The sequence below is a fragment of the Tympanuchus pallidicinctus genome, unplaced genomic scaffold, assembly GCF_026119805.1.
Source record: "Tympanuchus pallidicinctus isolate F22 unplaced genomic scaffold, pur_lepc_1.0 scaffold1, whole genome shotgun sequence".
NCBI lineage: Eukaryota > Metazoa > Chordata > Aves > Galliformes > Phasianidae > Tympanuchus > Tympanuchus pallidicinctus.
In genome coordinates, this window is record NW_026294618.1 from 95,600,550 (window position 1) to 95,618,665 (window position 18,116).

The following is an 18,116-nucleotide window of genomic DNA, read 5'->3' on the forward strand; positions in this document are numbered from 1 at the left end:
GAGCCTAAAAAGAAAGGGCTGGAGGGTGTGCACTAGTTGAGCTGGGTAATTTTACTGACAGAGGTTGTTTTTAGTATAAATTGTGTACTTGCATCTAAGTTTAGTGTGATTATAATTATGTCAGAAGTTTTGTTATACAGAAATAAGCAGCTGCTAAAGAGTGAGAGCCACTAGGGACCATGAAGTATTCAAAGCACCGATTCATGTTTGGTAATGCTTTGTCTAACATGCCCACTGGGATCTCTTGCCTATGCTCTACCTTTATTCCCTGTTTTAGTGAAGCATCTTGTTCTTTATCAGTCATTACAGAGATTCCTCAGTTACGTTTCTCTTTTTTTGTTGGACTGCAGTGTGCTCTTTTATTTCCTTCAGCAACCTTTGCACTTCATTATAAGCTCCAGATTTTTCCTTGCAAAACAACATTATACAGAAATAAATATAGCGTGTATAGTCTTCACATTTTCCTGGGCTTGTTTCTAAAGCCTCAGAAGATTTATAAAGATACCAGAAATATATTTACCTCATGCAGAAAGTGTGGTCTGTAGAAGTAGAGCATGCACATTAGTGTGCTTACCAGGAAAGGAGCAAAGAAAGGAATTGCTAGCCAAGGGCAAAGAACTCTTTTTTTTTAAGCTTTCAGTCAAAAAACAGTCTAGACATTTTTATCACATTAAACAGTCTGGAGCATTTAATAGGGATGTGACAGAAAAAAAAGCAGTCTGAACTAGCTGACCAAGTTTATTGAGAGAAAAGCCTGCTGGGCCCAAGATTTTATTCTGTGCAATGATAATTACTATGTTGGAAATGTTAAATGGTGATAAATGGGGCAAAGCTGGTTTTAGACATGTAATGGTGTTGCTTTTACCTGCAAGGTCTGCTATGCTTCACATGTGACACTGCTCTTGATTTTGGTGGGCATTGTGTGTACCACATGTTACTAAGTTGTAGGAGGCCAGGTGGATGTGATAGCATTAGATAAGCATAACAGAACACTTGCGTGTAATACAGTCCACACAACTGGCAAAACAGTTTTTGTCTCTGTAAGGGTCCCATTGTCAACTTTCTGCTGTAACGAGTTGCTTCTGTTGATTCCCATTTCGACTTCTCAGTAGACTCCCCTGCCCTTGACCTCCACCCTGTGGTCAAGAATCAGTTGTTTCCCCTTCCCAAGCATCTCACCCATGTGCCCCCTTGATTTGTCTGCCGCACAGAGGAATGCTGAAATGCTGAACTCCTCATCTCCGGGAACACTGCCATTCCCACTCCAGAGCAGTCACAGTAAATAAACCCACTCTGCTTTTGCCTGGAATGTTGGTGCTGGTTATGTTGGTTATGCCACTTCTTTCTTCTTTACCCCACCTCCCACAGGCACCAGCATGTTGTTTTATTGATCTTTGGTAGGATGTCCTCCATTCTGTTCCTTCCCTTCCTATCCCTATGGCGGAAATTCGATTTTGTACTTGGAATGATCTCTTAGAATTGCTTTGCTTGTGCTGTCCCAAACATTTCCATTTCAGCTGTTCTCTGCTACCTGGTGTTCTTCTAATGTTGTGAAAATGCTTCCACCTTTCCTTTGCATTTTAGTTGCATTACCCTTCTCAGGTATTTCATCGTGTTATCAAAACCCATCTCAATATCAGACATTCTATCCTGCCCTTTCAACTTTTTTTTGCTGGTTTCTTCCTCATCTTTTTAATTTTTATGTTCTTTCCTACAGGTCCTTTTCATTTCTTTCTTCCCAGGTGGTTGTCCAGAACTAAGAATGTCTTCATATGTCAACATGATATGCATATGCTCATCTTTCCTCAATGAGCCCTGCTTGCTTATATTCATACTGATGTGACCATGTTGTTATATATCCATTTCAGCATGAGAGTAGAGGTGTCTTCTGCTCTTGCTATGTATGTCCCTTTCCACCTTAGTAGAAGTAGATCTTACTACCTATAAGATGACAAAAGAACTGATGAGGATGCTTACTCTGTACTACTGGCTGGGCAAGCTATCAGCTCCCACTGACTTATTTTGCTACATCTTAATGTTTGGAATTCAGAGAAGTCCCTTGACTCCCGCATCTCCATTTGGTCCAAAAAGGTCTGAATAACATCTCTGAGTATGCTGTAAATCTTGCTGTTTGTTATGAGATGTCAAATAAGCATTCAAAACAGCCTGTGTATGCCATACCATACTGGCAGACTGGCTCTCCCTTTTGTCTCCACAGCGAACACATAAATAGGTTATGTACTAACACTTTTATTTTTATCACTTTTGGAATACTGTGTCAAATCTCATCCGTTTGGAGCAATAAAACACCTGAAATGACTCTCCTTCAGAAGTTTTCATGTACATTATGGATAGCTGAATAAGCCAAAATGCATTCTGCAGGAAGGTTTGGAGAGGCTGCTGGCTTGGAACGCTATCCCAACCCCTCAATAGTTGGCATGACAGGTTGTGCCCCACATTTTAAAGAACAGTTGCTTTTGTATTTGGAAAGGCGTTTTAGGGACATTGTTCTCAAGTAATGTGAACAATTGAAGGCATTTCAGTAATGAGTGCATTAGCAGTCCTGATGCTGTTTTATCAGATAAATTTATCAGAGATGTCTCATATAGTCTCATTTTACCCAGGAGAGACAACCTCTGTCAGTTCAATAATGACTGATGTGACAGGAAACGTAGCACCCCACCAAGAGAATTGTTTTGATATTTGCTTAGTAGGAACATACAAAAGATTTCAGTGTTTTTCTGAGGCAGGGGTCAGTGAAAGAGACTGTGATATCATGGTTTGTGAAGCCCCATCTTTCATTTATGTTGAACTATGAAGTTATTGGCTAAAAGATTGGTGATTCTTTTTTAGGAATGCACTCCTTTTCCTACTCTCTTTCCATTACTTTCAGAGCTTCTGGGCAATGGCACAACGGCTTTTTGAAAAGAGCTGGCTTAAACACATTTTAAAAAAGGCTTACTCTGCCACCTACCTACAATAATAAAGTAACAATAATAGTAATTTCCAGTTCAGCACCGCTTTTATTTCCTTTTCAATCACTATGGGATTAAAGCTATAATTAACTGTTAACTTGGTGTGTCTCAAATATGGCTGTCAACCTTCTGTCCTGATGAAAAGACAGCTATATTTCCAAATTATAGGTAACATTTTATTTTTAGCCTTGCCTACTTTTGATACCTTGTGTTTCAGAAATGTGGCTATCTCATTTGCAATATAGATGAATAAATGAAGACCAGTTATATATTAATGAGCTAATACTGGATGTTCTTGTTGATTAAAGATGTATAACATTAATAACTTTCAGTTCTGAGACATTTTACTGTCGCTTCTTTCGAACTCTACACACAGGTAAAAATTATCATCAATAAAAGTGAAACTAAGACAAGTCTTGCTAAGCTTATGTTATAGAGGGTTAAGAGGAAAATGCCAGGACTAAACAACAATATTGCTTAACCTCAGCTTAACCTGAGTCCCTTGATTCCTTACTGAATACTGATAGTCTGTGTTATTTCTGCATACAACAAGAGAAGTGTTTAGGAGCAAGAAAAATAGATATGTTGATTCTATACAATGCTATTTAGGCCAGACAGTTTATGATAATCTTCTTCCACCTGTTAAATATGATCACGGAATCACAGAATTGTAGGGGTTGGAAGGGACCTCCAGAGATCATCGAGTCCAACCCCCCTGCCGAAGCAGGTTTCCTAAACCAAGTCGCACAGGTAGGTGTCCAGGCGAGCATTGAATATCTCCAGAGAAAGAGACTCCACAGCCCCCCTGGGCAGCCTGTTCCAGTGCTCCGTCACCCTCACTGTAAAGAAGTTCTGTGAACTATCCTAGCTCATAGATTTTCACTTTGCACAGTGATGTTGAAGTGCATACTATGAACATCAAATTTCTTTCTTCTCTTGATAGTGTTCAGGAGGAATCATAGGAAGAGCCTTCCTTGAAGATAATTAGTACATTCTGGTTCTTTGCCTGTTTGTTTTATTTGAACCTAAAATATTGATTGAAAAATAAAATTCAACCAATCATCCCAAAACACCAAAGCTGTAAGGAAACCATGATCTGCTTCAACCAGGTTAGAGCCGTCCTACTGCTGCCCTTGAGTTCTGTTTGTGTCACAGAGCTAAGGAAGACAGGCTGTGCCTACAACTCTCTGCTTCCCAAGGTTTTCATTTTTCTGTTTCCTAGCTGAGACTTAGGATAAGCAGCAGTGTGTGAGTGAACTGGGTAACAGAGGAAGTAAATGGTGACGAAAACAAAAAAAAGAATATTGAGTGCAAGGAATCATGTCATCACAGAATGGCTTAGGTGGGAAGGGACCTTGAAGATCATCCGGTTCCATACCCTGTGCTGTGGGCAAGGTTGCCACCCACTAGATCAGCCTGCCCAGGGCTCCATCCTGGCTTTGATCACCTCAAGGGGAGGGGCACCCGCAACTTTTCTTAGGAGCTTGTTCCAGTGCCTCATCTACTGCTGACTAAATAATTTCTTTGTAACATCTAACCTAAATCTTCCCTCTTTTAGTTTAAAACCATTCCTCTTTGTCCTATGATTACGTGCCCATGTAAAAAATTGGTCTCCCTCCTGAAAATAAGCCCCCTTGCAGGCTTTTTTTTTTTAATATCAATGCATTTTAGATCACTGAAATGGCCTCTGAAGATCATCACCTTTGCTTTTGTCTGATGTTTTAAGCCAACAATCTGGTTCACTCCTGTTTTCTCAGAAATCATCTGGAAAACCAGTTAGAATTGAGCCCTGCAGATTACGTTGTCACTTTCCTAATTTTAGATGTTAGAATAACATCTATGTTCTTGACAGATCATTAGTTTTTAAAATATCTGTATATTTTGAACAAACTCATATTAAGTCACGTCAAAACTTTTTAATAAAGTTTGGCTTGAATTAATGTATCTGACCATGGAAGGGATTATTTCAAACGCAGAGATTTAGAAGATATTACAAAAATGTGATCCTGACCTTTCATTAGATTTTATTAATACAAGAGTCTGTGTGAATGTTTGCAGACTGACAGTTGTAACGTCAAAATGTGTTCGTGGGGCAGCAGATATTTGTATTCTGCTTTGTTTTTGTTTGAGGTACTAGTCTGTGTTATTTCTAAAGCTTTTCCTTGTATTTTAAAATGAAAGGCTGCTGTTATTAGTTTGGTTTGGAAGTTTGTGTTACCTTTTACACAGTATTTGTAGTTAATAATTTAATCTTAAAGTCGTGCAGTTGTATGGTGGCCTGGGATCCCCCAGCTTGCATTCATAACAGGAATGTTGCTCCGTTATGGTTATTTGGAGTTTCTCCATACTTCCATTGGATTTCTTAGCAATTTACTATTAAACATTTATTTATGTATTCCTATCACACTCAGGTACAGGAGTCACTTCTGTCTGAGGATACACAACCCCAGAAAGAAGCTGAAAAGAAGGTTCTGAAGTTTTAAATGTCAGAATCACTCAAATTTAGTTAACATAAAATATATGCATACTTCATACTGGTTTACCTATATTGCTGTAATTATTCAACATTTCAGGTTTTACAGAGTTGTGAAGAAAAATCAGGGGTCAAATAATTCAGGAAATACTTGATGTGCTGCAAGTGGTGCACACTTCTCATTTGTTGGTTAGTTGTTCTTTTTGCTTATTTATTTCCTTAAACTGGTTTATGAAGTAGACTTTGTTTTAACACTCTACATTTGGAAGCCAGGGAGTGAAGGAATTAAAGTTATTAGGACTCATTGTTTCTTAAGTCAAAATACATGGAATATACGCATCATGTGGTACAGCAATGCAGAGAAGGTCTTGAAAATTATTTGTGGAATCCATTGCTTTCATCAAAGTGCAGTTCACTCTGTTTCTGCCTCGGGAGAGGATGACTTCCAGGCTATGGCATGTTTGACATTATGCTAAAGATAAATATTGAATGCCTCTAATACTTTTCCTGTTTAACTAAAGAGAAAACTGATGTTTTCAACTTTTTAAAGACAGCTTATTTTTATGTGTGGTTAATTTTCATTGTTAGAATGAGCCAAAATGGGGAAAGTTCTAGGAAAAGGTTCTTCATCGAATGCTCATTTTGTGAAATTACAGGTTAGAAGCAGTAAGTTACTGTTTGACGGATACTGAAGTACGCCTGTAAATAAAAATTAATTATAATTCTATCTTTTGATGAGGCACTTTGTTAAATTCTGTGTACATTTGGCATCATTAAGATAAATCATTCCTAGAGAAAATCCTTGTCTTTTGGTTTTATAAATTAGAAAATGCAAACATCAAAATTTCCATCACAAGAAAGAACAGCAAAAAAACCCACCCTATTTGTAACATTTGTGCTTTTGCATCACTGCTTTGTTTGTTTGTTTGTTTGCTTTGTTTGTTTGTTTTAGCACTTAAAATTGTTACTAAGTTCCAGTTATACTAAGATAACTCTGAATTTTTCTTTGCTATTCCTTAGTATTTCTGATTGCCAGAACCTTGATCTTGTTGTATGGTTGCAGTTGTACTTTACCCAGAATAAATTTATTTACATTTCTGTATTATTATTTTTTTAATGTACCATTGACTTCTCAGAAAGCGTAGTGCCCCTTGCGAAAGGATGTGTGCTAAGTACTTAGGGCAGATAACGGGAGCTTTGGAATGACTGGAAGGACCTGGCAACACTGTAGGTACTAACAAATCAGGAAGGCCTTTGAACAAACAGAAAAACAGCTAAGGAAACAATGAAGTTGTGTTTGACTCCTGTGGTCTGTCATAGGAACTCACTCTACTTGTTAGAAATAATGGCAGTCATCTGAGGTAATGACTGAAGCACAGTTCTGATGGAGGGCCATCTCATTTTCAGCACTATGGCAAAAGCAATTTATGTTTTCTGCTGTTAGCAACAGATGCATTCATGTCTTAGCCCAAAGCAGTGGGCAGCCCCACTGACCTGATGTGAAATGCTGAAGAAGAGATTGGTTACAAACAGGCTACTTCTTGTTTTCAGCTAACCTTTCAGCTGCCCCTGCACGGCAATGCATTCCAGCAATTAAAACAAAATGGAAAATAAGACTATTCCTAAGAAATACATTTTCAAGCGCCTGAGCTCTGTTGTATGTCTTTTGTTCTTTCTGGACATTCTTTTTTAGGGAGAATGGTTCTAAGTTGCTTGCATTAACTATGAGAATAATGTGTTTAAAAATAACCTTCCAAAAGAGCATGCTGTTTAAAAAGAGAAAAAAAAAAAACAACAACAAGAAAATTTAACCATAAAAGAGCCTGGAGAGCTGTGAACTCTTAGAATTGCACTACAGTGTAATACAGATGCTGCAGAAATTCAGCAGTGTGGGTCTCACCGTTATTTCTCACAGAGAACTTAAAAAACAACCCTTATGTGCATTTTCCATATGATAATGCTGGTACATTTGGGGCAGGAGAAGTTTGTCTCTGAGGAGTAAATACATCTAGAAACAATTGTGGTATTTGCGTACAACAGTATTTTGTAGCATTTTTGTAAGAATGTTGTTGTTTCACTGCTGGTTAAGTGGGAGGAAGCTCTGTTTGCAGCTAGATCCTCACTGCATTACAACCATGCAACTTTATCCCTGCAGGTAGACTTTCTGGGTTAGGATGAATTGCAATAAAAGCAAGAATTTGTACAGATCTGCTGATATGGAGCTGGTTGTCTTTGTTATGATAAACCTTATCATAACAGTGGTGATGAAAGATATATGTACTTAAAGAAGGGAAAGAGTAGGAAATTCGTCAGTTTTGGTTTTTGTTTCCTTGTAACAGTAGTGAAGTACATATGCCAGGGCAAGATTACTAACCTTGCACAGTGTTGTGTTGCTGCTTATAGTTTGCCCTTGTCTACATGGGCGGTAACCAGTGCGCTTTTTAGGGAGTGTGATTTGAAGAGATGAGCAGTGAAGCACAAAGTATGGAGCCTCCTCAGCTTTAGCTTAGCAGTGAGTGATTCATTCCAGAGGCAAAAATAATGTCACTGAAGAAAATGCTACAGGTATTTTTATAATGCTCGTGGTTAAGCATGCTGCAAAAATTGAGAGTTACTCTTTTAGGCTGGAGTGGATCAGCTCGGAGGGATACTGCTGTCCTTTCCAGCGCTGTCTCAACATTGACAGGATGTTTATGGGATCCAAGGAGTATCCTATCCATCATGCTAGCCAGCCCTGTGAGTTAGTTTAGAATATCACCTCTTTCCCCAAACATTTGTCTGCTTTGTTTTAACAGAATCCCTTCCTCCTCCTGTTCAGCCACACCTTGTCCTTTGTTTGGTCAAAGAATAAAAAAAAAAGCAGCCCTTCTCCCCCTGTACCCCAGATTTAGCATAGTACAGCAAAGTATGTAGAAGAAGACAACTTTTGTGTTAAATAATGCTGTTCTGGATATGATTAATTTTGTGTTCTCACCTTTTGGGTAATCCAGGTGAATCAAAAGGTGCTTTTTCTTAAGTGACCCAAATTATGACCTCAGGCTTAAATCGGTGTTGAAAGAAAGGAATATGGATATAGCTCGAAAGTCATTTAACTGCAGTACTTGTGAGGCTTAACCTGCTTCTCCCTTGTGTTCACTGATAAAGACCTGAGGTGTATTTTATATGAGTGGGTTTTTTCTGCTTTTGTGAATGGTATGTATTCAGAGACTTTATATTTTAAGAATGCTGAATCAGTGAAAATACTGAATTTTAGTTTTTAAAATGTGTTTTAAAACATTAGACTTAGAATTTGACTGTTTTTAAATTTAGTTCCTTAATCACCTATCTCTTTTGGCTAAGTCTTCACACATTTAATAGTTGTTGCTCAGCCTCTAACTCTGCCTTGCTGGTCTGTTCAACTTCTGCAACAATAGTCATTAAATTTCTGTAAAGACATTACTTCTGGGTTCTGGTTATGGAGTCGCTATACGCATGGACATACATACTTGCAGTCAAATGCATGTTGAAATGTTGCATTTGTTTGTTTTGTTTGGTGGATAGCTGGGGATTTTTTTTCTTTTTGAGCTTTGGTTGACCTGCTTAGAAACTGATGAAGATTCAAAGAGCTCCAATGAGTGACAAAGGAGTATTTTATACTTCGTTTTGAAGTTCATAAATGCTGAGAGGGTTATGGAGGAACATATTTTTAGAGTTGTGTAAGAGATATGAGCGACTGAAAAGAGCTTTTCTAAAAGCTCTTTTCTTCACCTTCTACATTGCTACCAAAGCATACAGCTTAAAAATCTTGTTAGATTTTGTCTGACTCCTTGTTACGTGTAATCAAGCCATCTTTCACACTTCTTCTCAGTTCATCTGTAGACTGTGTTGACTTACAAGAGTACAGGTAGGGAAGAGGTATGTGAGATGCTAAATAACAATGAACTTCAGTCCCTGACACAGACCTTGATTGCTTGCTAAATTATGAGCAATCAAACATGTTTTCTTGCAAGTAAATGCAAGGTGATGTGACTAAGGACAATCATTCTAGTTTGTATGACAGAGGGCTGTGCTGGGCTTCCATGTGCTGGTCTCAACCCTTGTCTTCAGAAAGGCTGCTGCAAAACTGAAGAGTGTTGAGGCTGACTCCAAGATTTGTAAAGCGTGCTTTTCAGTGAGAAACTGAACAATTCAATCTATTTAATTTCAGAAATGAGGTAGTGAAACAACTTCATCATAGGAAGTACCCAGACAAGGAGACAATATTTATCAGTTATCTTTCAGTGACTAGATGATTAAATCAGCAAAATTGAAATTATCAATAAGGTTGCGTGTTTGTAGTGCTGAGGTAATTAGTCTTTCTGAAAGATATAAGTCCATTCAAACACTTGTTACATACAGAATTCAGAGTGCTGGATGATGGATGAAATATTGTGATGTATTTTATACAGGGGTTCTGAGCTGTTGCAGAGCTTGCAGGTTTTAAAATCTGTATCTATATGGAGTTCAGTGTCAGCTTGGAGAAAGAGGAAGAAAAAGGCTAAAGGCTGTGGTTATAGTATAGAGGCTGTGAAAACTATTCTTCACAGCCTTGAAAATGTCATCATGTTACTTATGAATGAGAACAGAATACATCTGCCTTTCTCAGAGGGACTTCACAAGCTGGTGACATGTATTGCTGCATAAAATGTCTATGGTGTTAGAACTGAGTTTGATTGTTTCAGAATGAATACATGTAACTTACAAGGCTTTGAAAACATAATATGTATCCTAGATGTCTACGCATCAATGAGCAAAAAAAAGACAGAAGGTGAAGAGATAAGCATCATCAAAATGCATTTTGCACTTTTTTTTTTTTTAAGAGTAGGAATATTTTTTTCAATATAAAAATAGCTGTTCTTAAAGGTGGTTTTGGACAGAGTCCTTTAGAAGTAATATCTAAATCCTTTTGTAGTTCTTGTTTTTGTTTTCTTGCTAGAATATCTTTGATAAGAATAAGAACATGGCAGAGAAGGGTACTACAGTATTAATTTTTTTTAAGCACTTGTATCAGTTCTGGATTTAAAGCTCAGTCAAAGTAGACATTTCAGTGTAAGAACATCATGGAAGCAGTTACCTAGTTGGTAATGTTTTAGTCTGCTATAAGAGTTTTGGCATAAGCAAGCGCTGCAGAGATGGTTTGCATAGCATTGATGTCACAGAGCACTGTGCTTTCCCTTTAATTTTATGTATGTTTTTTGTTCTGCTTACTTACACAAACTTTGCTTGAGCTTATTGCCTGCATTATAACAGAGGAAGAATTGTGCTGGTTACACTTAGCCCTGTTTCATGTTACTAGAGCTGGTCAATAGTGGTTAAATGTAAGACTAAGGCAAGCATAGCAGGATATTTTCCTTAGTATTTACTTCCTGCTTCCTGAAATTTAGATGTTTCTGACAGTCATCAACTTGTTGAATCTCATTTTAAACACAATGGTAGGGAGAAGCAATTTTTTCACCTGGGTTATCCTTCTCTTTGAAGGCAGGGGATCTCGCTGGCACTTTCCCGTAGCAGTATCTTCAATGCAGTGATGACTAGGGAAAAACGTGTGGTGATACAGCAGGAATTTGGGATAACAACTTCCTCCTTTCTGTGCACCTGTCCAGCAAACATAAGACTAACCAGTGCCACATTAAGGTTTAGTGAAGAGCGCTGTCTCATGATGCAAAGGGGGTAGAAAATTGAATTACAAATTGCAGCACTGAGTTTGCTTTTGCAGTAGTGTGGTTTCAAATTGTCCCCATCTATAGAATGGTGTAACAGCTAAGTGTTGCTTTGTTGCAGAAGTCACATCCCTCTTCTGATGAGTGGAAAACCACTTGTGTCAGCTCAGGTCCAGTAAAAGCAGTGCCAGTATGTGTACTATGCACTCTCTGAGGGCACAGAAGGGGAAAACAGTCCATCAGTCCTTTTCTGAGCAGGGAGGGGTGGTGCACTGAAGGTTTCTTTGGGCCCCAATAGAAACAAATGGTGACCCCTGAGGAGGATGGCCTGGGTTTTCCAAGGAGCTCCAAAGTCAGACCCCTGTGCAGGGGAAAGCAACATAATCTAGAAAGCACACGGTGGTCTGATGTGTGAAAGAGTAACCAAGATAATATTTATCCTAGATGTGGCATCACTAAGCTGTTCATTTTACAGAGTAGCTGGGATTTCCTGTGCAAAATGAAAAGCAACATAACGTAGAAAGCACTAAGGTATTAGACAGGGATTTGGTAGACTTCATTGTAAGGTCTGCATGTTCTCGTTTCTATACTGTATTCTAATTAGTGTCTTTTGTTATTCACAGTCCCGAACTTCCACAGTGAGCAATGATACTAGCTAGTTTCATGTAATGCCCTATATCCCCAAACAGTTTTTTCCCTATGGACCTACATACTGTTTATGTTTTCAGTTATGTATAAAATCTTACTGAAAATACACAAAACTTTGCAAAGTACGTATAGATTTTGAAATTTAAAAAAAAAATCAGAGGAAAAATGTATTTTGCCTATGTAATATGCTGCTCAGTGGAGTTTGTTTGTTTGTTTGTTTTTGTTTCTTGTTTTTTTTTTTTAATTCTGTCATCTTAGTACCTGGTGTTTTCCTGAGAAAAAAAGTACTCCTGTTTGTTATCAATTATGATACTTGTATTGCCTAGGGTTGTGTTATTCCTAACCCTATTATAGTCTAGGAGTGATGTAACAGATATTTAAACTAAAGGGATGCTACAGTGGCAGGTGTTTCTTTCAAATAATTAAGTTGACACACATTTTCTGATCATTTTTTTTATTTGAGTTATGGAACAAAAATAATCTTGTGAGTAAAACTTTTCATCTGGAAATGCACAGTGACTTTTTAATATCCCTGTGTGAACAGGAAAGCTGAAAGTTGCTATTTTTTCTGTTTGGACTTTGAAATGTTCCTTTAAAAACACAGCAATTGAACTCAACCCTTTCATTCCATTTCAGGTTTTTCTTCTATAATCATGGCAAAACCTTATGAATTTAACTGGCAGAAGCCAGTTCCCTCTTTTATGCAAGACGGAGCTGTGTTTGATAGATATGAAGAGGTAAGAGGCCATTTGCATTTCATTTGCTATTCTCTTTTAAATGTGCAGATGTTTTAGCATATTTCATGTTTTGTTTTCATTGTACAAGAATTTTCACATAACTGAAGAAATGTATCTGGGGGTGAAATACCATTCCATTTCATTGCTTTACAGCTTTTTGCTTTTAAACAAAATAACTTTTAAAGTATGTTTAATCCCACTGATTTGCAATAAACTCTGAGCAAGAGAAGGGGAGATTTGGATCAAAATAGCTGTAATATCGTAAAGCTCTCATCTTTCAGACTCATAAAGCACATTACTGAACAAAGCGTGTTCTTTCATTTTTTGTACATGTATCAAATTGAGTTGGGGTGAGAAGAGGAGTTATATCCTTTATATATATAATCTAAGGACCTACATCTTATGGGGGAAAGTAGGAGAGCATAAATCATTAATATTTTAGATCTAGAGTGGTTTTATCTCCATTCTAAATCAACACGTAATCTGTCTGAAATATGTTTACTGTGATCCTAGCTTCAGCTGTGCTTAATCCAATCTATTACAAATATCCAAATCTATTACAGAAGTGCAAAACAGGACATTTTACACAGACAGTCAAAATAAAAGGTGAAGACATTCACCTTATATTTAGCACTGATGCACCCCTGAGAATGCTTTTTTTTCAGTGAGTACCAACAGGGATATTAGGATTTTCCTTTCACCTTTTGAAACGTAGCTAAATGTGTTTTTCTTATCATGAGGACTGCCAAGGCAGGCACAGTTCTTTCAACATGTATTTTCAGTTTTGGGGACAGATAAGGAATGCCTTAGAAAGAAGATTCCTGAAAGCTTTGTTTTTCCTTCAGCAAACACTGTTCCAGAAATTCATTCTGTAAGCATACAGGTGGGAGGTTATAGGTCACGATTTTTCTCTTAGAAAAATCCTTAGATGAGAAATGGAGACTGAGCAGATGCAAAAGAGTTCGAGTGCTCAGGTCTCAGTGTGGTATATACTCTGTGAGGTGCCTGGGCTCTTGGTATAGTGGTAGAGAGAAAGTAGCATTTTGAAATGGAATACTTCTGTACTGTTGGCTGTTGTACACAGCAGGCACTCATGCAACATTAGCCAACAGATGATACTGTGCCTCTATGGATTTAAATAGGAAAACTTTGTAGGTCACTCCAAAAGTAATGCCTCCCATGTTTTTCCAAGTTAACTACAACAGATACAGAGATCACAATAACACTATTACAGAGAGCAAATGCTCAGCTACAAATCACTATTTTTCAACATAGACACCATCTTTAGCCGATCAGCACAGATGAATTAATCAAGAAGATGTTTGTTTTGTGGTGTGACAGCTATGCCTTAGCCATCCAGAACATGGCTTGTCTTTCTTGTTACTGTCTCCACTGCTGAAATGCTCACCATCCTCCACCACACTGTGCTCAGAAACATTGTTTGGCCTCCACAAACCTCCAGCAGACATCGATAAATGTCAATGGGTGCCATCCTTTCCACACGGAGGAGTTCAGTTCCACATCTTTGCTTCATATGCACTTCCATATCAGATACTATTCTCTATTGCCATCTTTCACATGGCAACAAAATGGAACAGAATATTGGTGGGAATGTTCAACCTCTACTGTCATACCACCACCACCTGCCTCATAACAAAACAATAAAATAGGAGGCATTACTTTTGGGACAGCCTTCATGGAATTCTTGGTCCTTGCAACTGAACTTATTTTCTTCCAAAACTCCATAGAAAGCTGATCTTACTTGCCACAGCAAGAGCAGAACAGTGTCTGTCCTTCCATGTGATGTAGTCTGTTTGCGTTATTTGCTGCAAGTTTTGCTGCAGTGCACTCCAGGTTTGCTGTGTTACAGCTGGAAGTCTGCTTTGCTTTATTGAAGGGGATCTCTTCTGAAAACATTAAAAGGCTTTCACTTGGGTGACTAACTTTATATTTCATCTGCAGTTTTACAAGGGCTGCAAAAGAAAAACAAAACCAGTGACTCAGAAGTTAAGATCTGTAGCCTTTAAACAGTGAACTCTAGATGGTGTAGCTGTTTCATACTGTCAGATTTATGACACACATATGCTATGATTTTATTTTGTTGTGTTAGTAAGCAGATAGACTACAGAAGAGCAAAACAGCATAGCTTTAGGGATATATTGCAAGCATAGCAAAATCCAATCCCTGTACTGTTGGGCTTGTAATTTAAAAGACAGATGTTTCAGATCTGGCATTCTAGTTTTTGTTGAGATTCTGTACTTAATTCCCCTACCTTAACAGAAAAGACTAGTGGGGAAAAAGATAAATGATAAGTGAACTAAAGTCACGCAGCATGTTAATGCAGAACAGAGACCCAGGAATCCCACTCCAGGTCCTTTATAGCTGAAGTTTTGTTGAGCAGTTAGGAAAATCTGGGTTATTGTAATGTGTAGTGCTGTTTTCATCCGTCTTTTGCTAATAGGTGAGTCACTTATCTGGCAGGATTGCAAAATGGCAGAAGTATTTTTTGAGCAAAACGGTATTGATTTTGAAAAGTCTAGAATAGAACTGTCTCAGAATATGAGAAGAAAACAATCAGACGATTAGGAATCTGACTGGTGATGTTACATGTATATGTTCTCATGGTAGGTGCATTCTTTACAATGCAAGAAGACAAATCACAGAAAAAACATTCAAGGCTAGGGTGGGACATCAGCATGAATACGGCTTGTATAAACACCTGTGTGAAAACATTTTTGGTACACCTAGAGTTTTTTGATAGATGGGGATGCAGTAAATGACAGAAAAGCTATCTGCCTTTGATTGTGAGTAATCTTTCTGGATAATGCAAGAGGCAATCATTTTGATTGGTACCTAGCTGTGTATTTATATGAAATATTACAGGACACCAGTGACTGTAAAGCTAGTAATTCTGAGTTGTCTGGCAATGAGTACATTTAATGATGGATGAGTGCTGTGGTGAAGGCGGAAAAGTAAAAGCTGTGGTGGAGAAAGACAGCCAGAGCAGTGCATGCTGGAAGCCTATGTATTTGGTCAGACAGAGATGCAGCAACTTTCTTCCTCTGTCTCAGCTCCCTGTCTGTAAAATCAACATGATTGTTTGCTACATGGATGAAATGTGTCAGTCCTATCAGTGCTATCCTACATTTTAGCTTAATTTATGATGCATTACTTGGGGCTGGAGGTATATGGTGGAAATTTCTTTTTAAATTCTGATCTGATACTAATCAGCTAATCTGATACTTTTGCCTTGTCAAGTTCTTCTCATATGCTGTTCTTTCTTAATTTCTCTACTAATCGATATTCTTCAAATTCTGCTTGCCAGATACTCTGGCTACAAAATACTTGAGCAGCATTGCATTGGTATTGTCATAGTCTAAGAGAAAAGTACTTCCTGATTTCTGAATGTTAAAACAAAATGTTACCATTTGATGATCCTGAGCATAGTATTTATTGTTAATACTATACTAACAATAAATAATTTTAACCCTTACAAAATTTGAAGTACAGAAGTTTCAATAAATATTTTTAAAGTTCAATTTCATTAAGACTTTTGAGGCAAGAATCAGCATTTTTTTGAACAAAAAATAAGCTTTGTAGTTGCATAGAGAAGAATGAAAGTATTAAGTGCATCCTGGTGATTAAAATGCTGGCAAAAGGACGTATCATTAAAAATTATCATTTTTTCATAAGCCTCTCTCCTTATTTTTAATTGCTTAGGAATGACAAATTCTCCAAGGGAAAAATGTAACAATCTTGTGTCTTTTGAGCAATACAGTAATTCATAAAATAAACTAAAAAATAATACACTAAAATAATGGTCTGTTATTCTCTTTTCCATAGGAATCTTTTGTTTTTGAAAGCAGTTGTCTCTTTCAAGTGGATGAATTTGGCTTTTTTCTGAGCTGGAAAAGTGAAGGAAAGGTATACTATGGTTATGTCAGGAAAACATATATTGCATATTATCCCACTTGTTTCATATTCTAGCTAGCTTTGAAAGATCTGAAATGTTGTGCTACTTTATATTAGAAACTAACCTTAGTTCTGCTCTTTCAGAATTTACAGAAATGAAGTACTTAAGAAAGAATTAACAGAAATGTAATGGAAATGTACTGTTCAGTGTCAATTGGTAGTAATTGCAAATAAAATACATTATTTTGGTTTTATTTATTTATTCTGGTCCTAACAGATCTTTGAACTTATATATATTTATTTTATTTTATTTTATTTTATTTTATTTCATTTCATTTCATTTTATTTCATTTTATTTCATTTTATTTTTTTACCATTTCAGGAAGGACAGGTGTTAGAGTGTTCCCTGATCAACAGTGTTCGGTTTGGAGCTGTTCCCAAGGTATAGTTAGTTTTTATTCTTCTTTAAACAGAGAATATTTAAACTGAAGGCAAAAATGCGGAGTAGGGTTCATTTATTTAAAAACTACAGACAGCAAACCTTTTCTTTTGCAATCACGTTCTAAAATCAGTGATTTGCAGTAATTGCACAGGGAAGAGTCTGTAGTCTGATCTTCCTGGTTTAGTACTGTGCCTGGCTTTCAGAATTCTCTGAAAGCAGAACAAAAGATACTAAGTGTATCTATTAGGTGTTCTTAATTACTTTTCTAACACTGTATTGTAATACATGTTTAAGAAATCTGGAAAGAAAAAAAAAGTTTTTTGTATTCCAAATTTTGCTCCTATCTATTCTAAATTTGTTGTTTCATTAATAAAAAACCTGAAAGTTTTGTTTGCATCCATGTTCAGCAGGTAGATGATCAGAGAGGGCAGAAATAACTGGGATCAGTGGTCACTGTCTGTGCTTTTGAAGAATTTCTGTAGAAATCCAAAAGTTTAGAAATATTTTAAATTGTATGTTTGTGTAAGCAAAATGAGTTTTCCTGCAATGAAAATTGGCCCTCTTTCCTTCAGGCCTTTAGTTTTCAAAATTTCTTATTAAACAAGGTTAACACCTCAGCATTTCTACTTTCAAGTGCTAAGTGCTTCTGTATTACCTGTAGATAATTATCTCTTAGTGGTTCTCTTGAGACTCCATAAACTAAAATGCTTTCCCCATGGAGAAAGGGGCATGAGGAGAGGTAGTGCAGACAACACCATGCTGCACGTGCAGAGTACTATAGCAACATGCTTCAAATTTCACCTCTGTCTTGTTCTTTATGCCCACTAAATCTACAGCATTTGACCTTCAGCAGAGATACCAGCTTGTAAGATGATAATTAAGAAACAACCCAAAAGTCACACAGATTATAACTCTCAGTAGTTACAGATTTAACCAGATCGGTATAATTAATTTATAGATTAATATTTTTCTCTATTTTCATTCTTGCAATTGATTCAGTTTACTTTTTCCTGACTAAAATATATGTAATTTCTTATTTAACTTTATGAAATGTACTTAAAGTACTTGGTATGCGTCTGAGCCTTCATGTTTGTGTTCATATTTGTTAAAATGTATAGTTTTCTGGATTTTCACACAGTGGTTATAAAAGAAAGTGCTCATTTAGGATGATTGGCAAAGAGTTAAAGATGTTAATGTGCATGGAGATAAAGATGCATCTTTACCATAGTGCATTATATACCAAAAGAGCTA

General features: G+C 37.1%; 1 protein-coding gene across 10 annotated transcripts in view; it reads left to right on the top strand.

Moving 5' to 3' along the window:
- The window catches only part of PLCB4 (phospholipase C beta 4), a 196,596-nt gene that overhangs the window by 95,129 nt on the left and 83,351 nt on the right, over positions 1–18,116 (top strand). For all 10 annotated transcript variants that reach the window (XR_008209932.1, XR_008209876.1, XM_052697378.1 and 7 more), the window contains 3 exons: positions 12,411–12,511; positions 16,355–16,435; positions 16,806–16,865. Coding sequence is in view for 8 of the 10 variants with exons in the window: in XM_052697378.1 (XP_052553338.1) it covers positions 12,428–12,511; positions 16,355–16,435; positions 16,806–16,865 (225 nt within the window). In the remaining 2 variants the exon portion in view is untranslated. The remainder of the gene's footprint in view (positions 1–12,410; positions 12,512–16,354; positions 16,436–16,805; positions 16,866–18,116) is intronic.